The following is an 11,358-nucleotide window of genomic DNA, read 5'->3' on the forward strand; positions in this document are numbered from 1 at the left end:
TTTCCCTCTCTCCCATGCCTCCTGACTTTCCGCATAAGCCTACCATGGGGAACCTTATCAAATGCCTTACTAAAATCCATGTACACTACATCCATTGCTCTTCCCTCATCCACATGCTTGGTCACCTCCTCGAAGAATTCAATAAGACTTGTAAGGCAAGACCTACCCTTCACAAATCCGTGCTGGCTGTCCCTAATCAAGCAGTGTCTTTCCAGATACTCATAAATCCTATCCCTTAGTACCCTTTCCATTACTTTGCCTACCACAGCAGTAAGACTAACAGGCCTGTAATTCCCGGGGTTATCCTTATTCCCTTTTTTGAACAGGGGCACAACATTCGCCACTCTCCGGTCCCCTGGTACCACCCCCGTTGACAGTGAAGACGAAAAGATCATTGCCAACGGTTCTGCAATTTCCTCTCTTGCTTCCCACATAATCCTAGGATATATCCCGTCAGGCCCGGGGGACTTGTCTATCCTCAAATTTTTCAAAATGCCCAACACATCTTCCTTCCTAACAAGTATCTCCTCTAGTTTACCAGTCCGTTTCACACTCTCCTCTTCAACAATACGGTCCCTCTCATTTGTAAATACTGAAGAAAAGTACTCATTTAAGACCTCTCCTATCTCTTCCGACTCAATACATAGTCTCCCACTCCTGTCCTTGATCGGACCTGTTCTTGAACTTGTTGGTGTGTATTCTGTATTTTCTGCCTAACAGAAGAGGTTGTTGGAGAGATTACCGGGATGGGATGGGTCTTTGACGAGCTGAAAATGTGTTGCTGGAAAAGCGCAGCAGGTCAGGCAGCATCCACGGAACAGGAGAATCGACGTTTCGGGCATAAGCCCTTCTTCAGGAATGATGAGTCGTCAAAGCCCTTCTTTGACGGTGTTGACAGCTTTTCCTTGGCAGTGAGGCATGTAAATGGAGTCCATGGATGGAAGGTAGTCTGGGCTGTGCACACAAACTTCTGTAGTTTCCTACGGTCCTGGACAGAGCAGTTACCATACTAGGCCATTTTGCACCTGGACAGTATGCTTTCTATGGTGCATCTGAAAATGCTGGTGAGGGTGCTTATGAACAGGCTAAATTTGCTGAGCAGCCTGAGGAAGCAGAGGAGTTGTTGTGAACTTCTGTCTGTCGCATCAATGTGAGAAGTCCAGGATGGGTTGTTGGTCATCGTCACTCCTAGAAACTTGACACTCTCAATCCTCTCAACCTCTGCAGATGCTCTCCTCCTTTTGTTCTGACGATCTTTAGTTTTGCTGACATCGAGAGAGAGGTTGTTATCATTGCACCACGGCACCAAGCCCTCTAACCCCTTTCTGAACTCTGACTCATCATCGTTGTTGTAAAGCAGAGGTTGATTTACACCCCCACCCCACCTCACCTCACGGAACTAAAACCGACTCACCCAAAGAGGATCACCTCATTCTATAATCTGTTAAAAGGAGTGTGAGAATGTGTGCAATCTATTTTTTTTCCAGCAGCTTCCACTGGTTAAACAAATTAAATCCCCGACACTCACCCTAGTAACAATTTATTTATCTAACTTGAACAGTAAAAAAAATTAACTAAACTATTAACAAATAGAATAAATCCTTTCTAATTACTAATTATTACCGAATATGGCCAGATTCTGATGGTAAACTGTTCCAATAAATACAAGTCCCACTTATATAAAAACAAACCGAACTTAGTCTCAAAATTATAGCCAGATTACATCTTCCCGAATGTTCTGTGCCTTCTTCCATCAGATCCTCCTCCAGGAATGCCTACTCAGATTCTCCAATGGAAAGACCTTTTTCCATTGTTTCTACATCGTTGGTACCGTATGGTAAACTGTTCCAATAAATACAAGTCCCACTTATATAAAAACAAACCGAACTTAGTCTCAAAATTATAGCCAGATTACATCTTCCCCAATGTTCTGTGCCTTCTTCCATCAGATCCTCCTCCAGGAATGCCTACTCAGATTCTTCTATTGGAAAGACCTTTTTCCATTGTTTCTACATCGTTGGTACCGTTATTACTTAGTTGATTATTTTTCTAATGCATAAATGACTGTGAAAGCCAATTTCACTCTCTCTCTCTTGGATTGGTCCCAGGTTGTCAAAACCATCAGATTTAAATTTAACAGGTCTTTGGTAGCTAAGGGCCCGATTTAAATTGATTGCCTAAATTTAAAACCTGTTGTCATGATAAAACTGCTGCTTGGCCTTTCGATATAAAATGTTTCAACTTGGGTGCTGTGGGTACTAGCAAACCGAAGCTGCCACCAGGGGAGGTTCACGAGGTTAATTCCGGAGTTGAGGGGGTTAGCTTATGAGGAGAGACTGAATAGACAAGGATTATATTCATTGGAATTTATTGTTTCTATTATCCTTTTAATCCTCCATCATCCAATTTTGTCTCTATTTCCAAGTTTGAACTCCAAAATACAGAATAGCCTCATTGTCAATTCTATCTAGTTTTGACCTAAATTACTGAGTTTGAACTTGATTATCCAAGCTATCATAGATTGGAACAGGAATAGGCTATTCAGCTCATCAAGCTGGTTCTGCTATGTAATATGATCATGGATGATTAAACTTTAATTTCTTCAAAGTTCTCCAAAACCCAGTTTGATTGAAATGCACAATTTGCCCTGTATTTGCCCTTTGTTAGCCAGCTTGTCTCCCATTATTCATTTTGCTGCCAGTTATCGTTTACTGTCTGTATTTGCTGACCATTTCCAGTCTTTCCTCCATTTTACAGCATGACCTGAAGTATGCAGTTTTACCTCCATTGTCCATGGTGTTCTCCATTATCTACATGGATTTCGAATGTGAAACTATTATACATCAGACTCAGAAGCAAAGTCAGGAGGCATGTTTTCACACACAGAACTTTATAATCCAGTTTTGCTTAGTTTGATCTGTGTCCTCTACTTTGTCTTCCATTATCTCATAGCCTCCAGTGCCAAAACACGGGTCAACAACCAAAGGCCAAATTCATAGATGTACTGGAAAATGGTTGCGCAAAAGAGAATGAGGATGCCCATCGAATAAGGGCTCAATGCAATTATGCTCCAAAGACAAAGGGAGATAGAAATCAGAAAATTTTAAAAATGAAATGCTGTTGTATGATGATCCTTCTCAATAACCATGTGATATTTGAAATGCTGTGGTTCTGTTCGCCGAGCTGGAAGTTTTTGTTGCAAACGTTTCGTCCCCTGTCGAGGTGACATCCTCAGTGCTTGGGAGCCTCCTGTGAAGCGCTTCTGTGGTGTTTCCTCCGGCATTTATAGTGGCCTGTCCCTGCTGCTTCCGGTTGTCAGTTTCAGCTGTCCGCTGTAATGGCCGATATATTGGGTCCAGGTCCACAAACTCCATCAACAAACACATCGACCTGGACCCAATATACCGGCCACTACAGCAGACAGCTGAAACTGACAACCGGAAGCGGCAGGGACAGGCCACTATAAATGCCGGAGGAAACACCACAGAAGCGCTTCACAGGAGGCTCCCAAGCACTGAAGATGTTACCTAGACAGGGGACGAAACGTTTGCAACAAAAACTTCCAGCTCGGCGAACAGAACCACAGCAACAAGCACCCGAGCTACAAATCTTCTCACAAACTTTGATATTTGAAATACTATTATTATCTCTGATGCAGCAACACATTCATGTCAGAATGGAGGGACCTGGAATGGACATAAATGTGACTGCAAGGAGAACTACGTTGGGTCCTCTTGTGAATTTGTAGCAGAAACTATCAAAGTTGGTAAGTTAATTTTTAAGACTAATTTTATTTTTCGATGCTATTGCTTTGTATTTGCTCTATTTCCCTTACCTGACAACATCCATCTCAGCCTTCACAGTATCGCCCACCAACTGGAGGGACGTATTTCAGATTTTGACAGTTCTGTGTGTGAAAGCATGCCTCCTGACTTTGCTTCTGAATCTGATGTACAATAGTTTCACATTCGAAATCCAACAGTTATATGGCACACAGTCACAACAAAATATTTACACCCATAAATCTCAACTTGATAAATATCCACTGAGCAAAGAATTTCACTTTTAATTTTGCATTAAGTCAGAATGCTAATTTTTAAGGCCTTATCTTTTTTGTTTCTTGTTTCTTTTTACTACTCTACTTGCAAACTGGGGGGGGGGCGGGGTTTGTGGGATTCCAATTAATTTTAATCATTTGGTCAATCTGTTCAATAACACTTGCCTTTCTGCTGGGCTAAAAGGTTCTAAGTTAATTTTTTCCCTGTCCTGTGGATTCCCCTGCCTATCTCTTCAATGTTTAACTACAGCTCACAGATGAGCTATAGGTGCGGGTCTTTCTGATTCATAGGATGGTAGGTCATCCCACCTCTTCCCGCCCCATGTCAATACAAGCCCATTTTGTTCTCTAACCCATTCCAGTGAATGTCATCATCCTCGCTGCCCTCTGAGTAGAGCGGGACATTGGTGCCTCCCCTACTGCAACCACTATCTGGCCTTTGGCTTTAAACTGTCACGTCTGATAGCCACCACCCTCACTGTTCTCGCCTGTCACCGGTTATATTACTGACAAGGGTTGTCTGAATTACAGCACCTTCTCATATTTATCTTGACCTTGTCCCTTCCACCAAGCTTTCTGCTCTGGTATCAGGGGGGTCTGGGTCATACCACCTCCTGATCATATTCATGATCAGCTTCTGGTTACAATCCAGTATACTTTGTTGTACTGACCTTCTGGGCCCCATATTATGTTTCCTTTGTCCTTAGACACGATCCATTCTGGACCCTTTCCAGCTGTCATGGTCTTATGCCTCCCTAAGCATGCTTTTCAACAGAGGTGTCCTGCTGTGGGGCTCAGTCCTCCCCAATACTGACTTTCCTCAGGCCTTATCAGTCCTGCTGTAGGGCCACCTCCTTCCTGGTGCACACTAGATCAATTGATTGTCTACTGAACACACCACAACTCCCTTCTCATTCTTAGTTCTTTTCATGCTGCAAATTACAGCTAGGATTGACTATAGGGTTTGCCCTCTACCCAATAAGGGTGGCAACAAACTCTGTAGACAGTGTTTCAGATGAAGTCTCAACAATGCCCAGCATAACTGATTGGTATTGGACATTTCTCTTAAGGGAGGCAAGAGAGGAGGGGGAGTGGCCTTTCTCCAATTTAGAACTTCAACTTTTAGATCTGGTCTATCCTTTCCATCACTATTTTAAAATGAATAGAATTATGGTCGCTGCTCCCCCACTGACACCTCAGTCATCTGCCTTATTTCCAAGAGTAGGTCAAGTTTTGCACCTTCTCTAGTAGGTACATCCACATACTGAATCAGAAAATTGTCTTGTACACACTTAACAAATTCCTCTCCATCTAAACCTTTAACACTATGGCAGTCCCAGTCTATGTTTGCAAAGTTAAAATCCCCTACCATAACTACCCTATTATTTCTTACAGACAGCTGAGATCTCCTTACAAGTTTGTTTCTCAATTTCCCTCTGACTATTGTGGGGGCTATAATACAATCCCAACAACATGATCATCCCTTTCTTATTTCTCAGTTCTACCCAAATAACATCCCTGGATGTATCCTCCCTCAGCACAGCTGTAATGCTATCCCTCATCAAAAATGCCACTCCCCCTCCTCTCTTGCCTCCCTTTCTATCCTTCCTGTAGGATTTGTATCCTGGAACATTAAGCTGCCCATCCTGGCCTTCCCCGAGCCATGTTTCCATAATTGCTATGATATCCCAGTCCCACGTTCATCTGCCTTCCCTGTTAGGTCCCTTGTATTGAAATAAATGCAATTTAATTTATTATTCCTACCTTGTCCCTGCCTGCCTGACTCACTTCTGTTCTCAGCTGTACCCGTCTCAGATCGATCTCTTTCCTCACTATCTCCCTGGGTCCCACCACCTTACTAGTTTAAATCCTCCCAAGCGGTTCTAGCAAGTTTCCCTGCCAGTATTAGTCTCCTTCCAATTTAAGTGCAATCCGTCCTTCTTGTACAGGTCACTTCTACCCCAAAAGAGATTCCAATGCTCAAAAAATGTGAATCCTTCTCCCATACACCAGCTCCTCAGCCATGCATTCATCTGCTCTATCCTCCTATTCCTGCCCTCACTAGCTCGTAGCACTGGGAGCAATCCAGATATTACTACCCTCGAGGATCTCCTTTTTAAATTTCTGCCTAACTCTAATCTCCCTTCAGGATTTCAACCTTTTCCCTTCCAATGTGGACAATGACATCCTGCTGGCCCCTCATCCCCGAGAGAGATTCTGCACCCTCAGATATCCTTGATCCTGGCACCAGGGAAACAACACACCATTCTGCTTTTTCTCTGCTGGCCACAGGAACGTCTGTCTGTACCTCAGACTACGGAATCCCCTAACACAATTGATCTCTTGGAAGCCGACATACCCCTCGTTGCATTAGAGCCAATCTCCATACCTGAAACTTGGCTGTTCGTACTACGTTCCCCTGAGAATCCATCACCCCCTACATTTTCCAAAGCAGCATACCTGTTTGAAATGGGTATATCCACAAAAGACTCCTGCACTAGCTGCCTACCTCTCTTACCCTTCCTGGAGTTAACCCATCTGTGTGACTGTATCTGAGACTTTCCCCCCTTCCTATAACTGCCATCCACCACACACTGTTGCTGTTGCAAATTCCTCATCGCTTCTACCAGTCTCTCCAACCGACTCACTCGATCTGATAAGACTTGCATCCAACAGCATTTATGGCAGATATAATCTGCAGTAACCCTTAAACTCTCTTTAAATTCCCACAACTGACAAGTAATACATATCACTGCAAAGGCCGTTTTTGCTCCTTCACAATCTCCAGACCCAGAAAATAACACCGTCTTATTCCTCTACAAACACTGCCCCAGGTTAAAATATAAGCCATAGCCATTTAATTTAAGTTTAAATCGAGACTTACCTCCAAAAACATAATCAAGAAAGAATCCACTATACCCATTACTACAGCCTCTCTTGGACAGCCTTAAAACAATGAACTTATCGGATTCTGTGCTGTGAACTTTGCCCAACAGTTCCTCCAAGATTAGTTCTGAATTTCACTGTTTGTTAATTTTCCCAGATGTTCTCTGATGTCCAGCGATACACAAATTCAAACAGCAAAGGCAGTAACTGTGCAGGTTCTCTCTCTCCCTCCTGCACTGTCCTCACCATGTGCTTCCTTTGTCTGCTCTTCTCCCTTTTAAACTTCTGTTGTTTTGACTTTTTTTTGCCAAAGTTCCAAAACAATGCAACAGCATATAAAACAGGAATTGCTGTTCCTGGACTGCGAGGAAATTACCTCAAAAAAAGCAGCCCTTACAGCCAGAAATTTATCCTGTCCTCCATCTTCCAAAGTTCCAAAACAATGCAACAGCATATAAAACAGGAATTGCTGTTCCTGGAATGCGAGGAAATCACCTCCAAAAAAAGCAGCCCTTACAGCCAGAAATTTATCCTGTCCTCCATCTTGGATTACCCAGAACTTGCAAGTTGCTCTCCAAACCACTCACCATCCTGACTTGGTAATATAATCACTGTTCCTTCGGTGTCACTGAGTCAAAATCTGGAAATTCTCTAAGGTCAGCATGATCTTGTGGGAAATCATGTCTCATGAACTTGATTGAATTTTGTTTGAAGTAGCAGCAAAGAGGATTGATGAGGGCAGAGCGGTAGACATGATCTATATGGACTTCAGTATAGTGCTCGACAAGGTTCCTCATGGTAGACTAGTGAGCAAGGTTAGATCTCACTGAATACAGGGAGAACTAGCCATTTGGATACAGAACTGGCTTGAAAGTAGAAGATGAGAGTGGTGATGGGGGAGCTGCCTTTCACACCGGAATGGTGTGACCAGTGGTGTGCCACAAGGATCAGTGCTGGGTCCACTGCTTTTTGTCATTTATATAAATGATTTAGATGTGAGTTTAAGAGGTATAGTTAGTAAGTTTGCAGATGACGCCAAAATTGGAGGTGTAGTGGACAGTGAAGGAGGTCATTCCAGAACAACAGGATCTAGATCAGATGGGTCAATGGGCTGAGGAGTGGCAAGTGGAGTTTAATTTAGATAAACGCGAGGTGCTGCAGGACTTGTACACTTAATGGCAAGGTCCTGGGGGGTGTTGCTGAGCAAAGAAACCTTGGAGTGCAGGTTCATAGTTCCTTGAAAGCAGAGTCTCGGGGTTGATAGGATAGTGAAGGTGTTTAGTATGCTTTTCTTCATTGGTCAGAGCATTGGGTACAGGAGTTGGGAGATCGTGTTACAGCTGTACAGGACATTGGTTAAGCCACTTTTGGAATATTGTACAATTCTGGTCTTCCCTCCAAATCGGAAGGAGATTGTAAACTCGCAGCTGCTTTTTATAACCATGCAGATAAGAGTCTCATTCCACCAACTGATTCCTGACAGTGAACTTTCCAACTGGATGACAGAAACCAGACCGCAAAAGGAGGATTAATGAGAAAAGGAGTGGGGGCTCTGAGGAAATGTACTATACCTTTTCGACATCTGGGACATCTAGAAAGTAACATGGAAGCACCTGGTAGGTTTTGCCAACATTGTTCACTAAAATAAAGAGATATTAAAATATTACAATTTGAACTGAACTATATCAAAATATCAAGCTATGACCCCACTCTGCCAATTACTTGCATTATTTATTGTACCTAAACTAATACAATCACCTCCCTCTCAAATGTGGTGATGTAACACTAGCCACAAATCCTTTGCGCTATGATTAAATCTAACAGGCTTTGTGTTTTCTGATGAAGTTCTCCCTTATTTTAAATAACACACACTAGAGCATTTACTTTAATGACCAGTTCCTTCAGTCTTGATATCTGTTACATTTCCTAATGAATCTGAACGAGAGGGAAGAAAGTACTAGTCACCCAGGATTCCAATGTTCAGATCCTTCAGTGCTGCTTCAATTGGTCCGTAGATCTCAGCGCCCTGATTAAAATCTGCCTGAACAATCTTTGTTTTCTTGCCATGCTGCTGTTCTGCAATTATCCAGAAAAAAGGAACATGTCATCTCACAGCTTCTAGAGTCACTCATACATCCAAACATAGATGACACAATCATGATTGCCAGAAGACACTCGCTCTGTGACCCAGCACCTGTCTCTACAGGCCCATACAGTGGGATTACTTTTACCGTGCTCTAGCAATTAAAATGTAACACATTATGTTACATTGCAACCTGTGGGAAACACTGATGCTTCTTACCTATTTCATCTGCCGTGGCTCTCAGCTTCTCCAACGACCGACTGATCAGCACCACATTGAGTCCTCTTCTTGCCAACTGGTAATCAGGGAAAGAACTAGTTAATCCTGTGCCCAGATGATAGTTAGAAATGTCACAAATGCCAAGCTGAGCATCAATTGCACCAGAAGTATAATGACTGAGAACAGATTCTGCCATGATCAATGAAAACAAATAAGTCTCCAATAGCTCAACAGCTATTCCACTACCCCAGTGTGAAGAGCTCAGATACAGTTTCTGAAACATAGCATTTAGGGTATCACAGCTGTTTGGAGTATTTTTGGGAGATTTAAAGAACTCAGCCAGGCTTTCCAACTCTGAACAATCCTGATATCTCTCCAGAGTGATGACAGGAAAATTAAATTACCTGCTTAGACCCTCAAGCTGGGCCATCATGAATGACAGCCATTTGATAATTACTGAAGGATGACCAATATCACAACACCAGGTTATAGTCCAACAGGTATTTGTAAGCACTAGCTTTCAAAGCACTGCTCCTTCATCAGGATTTGCATTTCAAAGAACAAAACTTCTTTTAAATTACATTCTCAAGCTGGCTCAGAATTCTGTCTATGTCCCAATGATATGTCAAACTGACAAACCCTCTGCATAGTTTTACATGGATTCGTGTAGTTTGAGCAAAATAAAGTATAATTCTGCAAAAACAAATTCACCCCATAAGCTTCTACGTGCACACATGTAGGAGCAACAGATTGCCTGTGCATGAGAGTGTGTGCGGCTGGGGCTGTTTTCCCTGGAGCATCGGAGGCTAAGGAGTGACCTTATAGAGGTTTACAAAATGATGAGGGGCATGGATAGGATAAATAGGCAAAGTCTTTTCCCTGGGGTCGGGGAGTCCAGAACTAGAGGGCATAGGTTTAGGGTGAGAGGGGAAAGATATAAAAGAAACCTAAGAGGCAACCTTTTCACGCAGAGGATGGTATGTGTATGGAATGAGGAAGTGGTGGAGGCTGGTACAATTGCAATGTTTAAGAGGCATTTGGATGGGTATATGAATAGGAAGGGTTTGGAGGGATATGGGCCGGATACTGGCAGGTGGGACTAGATTGGGTTCGCATATCTGGTCGGCATGGACGGGTTGGACCGAAGGGTCTGTTTCCATGCTGTACATCTCTATGACTCTATGACTCTATGACTTACTCTGCCAGGAATCACTGAACAAAGGCCTGACCTGACTGAGGACTGCTGACATGATGACAAGCTTTCTCGCTGTGTGTCCATGCTAAACACCATGGCAGTGCAGATGCAATATTAGGCCAGTCTGTCATGCTGAGGGTGCAATATGCTGATAGGCAAGTCAATACAAGGCAGGGGATGCTTTGAGCACCGAGGTAGTAAGTGCTAAGACAGCAAGCGTACAAACTGGAGATGTGGCCTTGTGCGGTCCTAGTTTGTGATCTCACAGGATCCTTGTTATAGTGCTACAATGATCGTTGCCCTTGCATCCCGAGTTGCAATTTTAAAGTTCAGACACGTACTGTAGATGGATCAGAGACGTAGAGTGAGGATTTTTAAGAGGCGGGCACATATCAGATGCCATTGTCCATGGATTTGGGGTGTCTGTGGGTGGTATCCATGGAGTATGCCTTGAGATGTTAGTGTCTGATGTCTAACACAGAGGTCCTTCAGAGCAAGCAGTAAACTGAAGTCACCTGGCACCCACTCTTACTTCCGTGTCGATGATTCTCAGCATCCACCTTCCTCCCTGCCAGCAGTGAGATAGAAAGCTCTATATCAATGAGGTGATTCACTGTAACCAAGATTTGGAGATGCCGGTGTTGGACTGGGGTGTACAAAGTTAAAAATCACACAACAGCAGGTTATAGTCCAACAGGTTTAATTGGAAGCACACTAGCTTTCGGAGGGACGCTCCTTCATCAGGTGATAGTGGAGGGCTCGATTGTAACAGAATTTATAGCAAAAATTTGCGGTGTGATGTAACTGAAATTATACATTGAAAAATTGATTGTCTGTTAAACCTTTCATCTGTTAGAATACAGTGATAGTTTCACTTCTTTCATGTGTAAATCACAAAACCTTTTTTTAAAAGTTGCA

The 11,358-nt window shown here is 43.1% G+C and overlaps 1 protein-coding gene across 1 annotated transcript in view; it reads left to right on the forward strand.

The window, feature by feature from the left end:
* The window catches only part of LOC122548258, a 32,120-nt gene that overhangs the window by 9,052 nt on the left and 11,710 nt on the right, over positions 1-11,358 (forward strand). Inside the window, exon 3 of the mRNA XM_043686787.1 lies at positions 3,659-3,766. Within this exon, the coding sequence (XP_043542722.1) occupies positions 3,659-3,766 (108 nt within the window). The remainder of the gene's footprint in view (positions 1-3,658; positions 3,767-11,358) is intronic.

The sequence above is a fragment of the Chiloscyllium plagiosum genome, unplaced genomic scaffold (assembly GCF_004010195.1).
Source record: "Chiloscyllium plagiosum isolate BGI_BamShark_2017 unplaced genomic scaffold, ASM401019v2 scaf_69, whole genome shotgun sequence".
Classification (NCBI taxonomy): Eukaryota; Metazoa; Chordata; class Chondrichthyes; order Orectolobiformes; family Hemiscylliidae; genus Chiloscyllium; species Chiloscyllium plagiosum.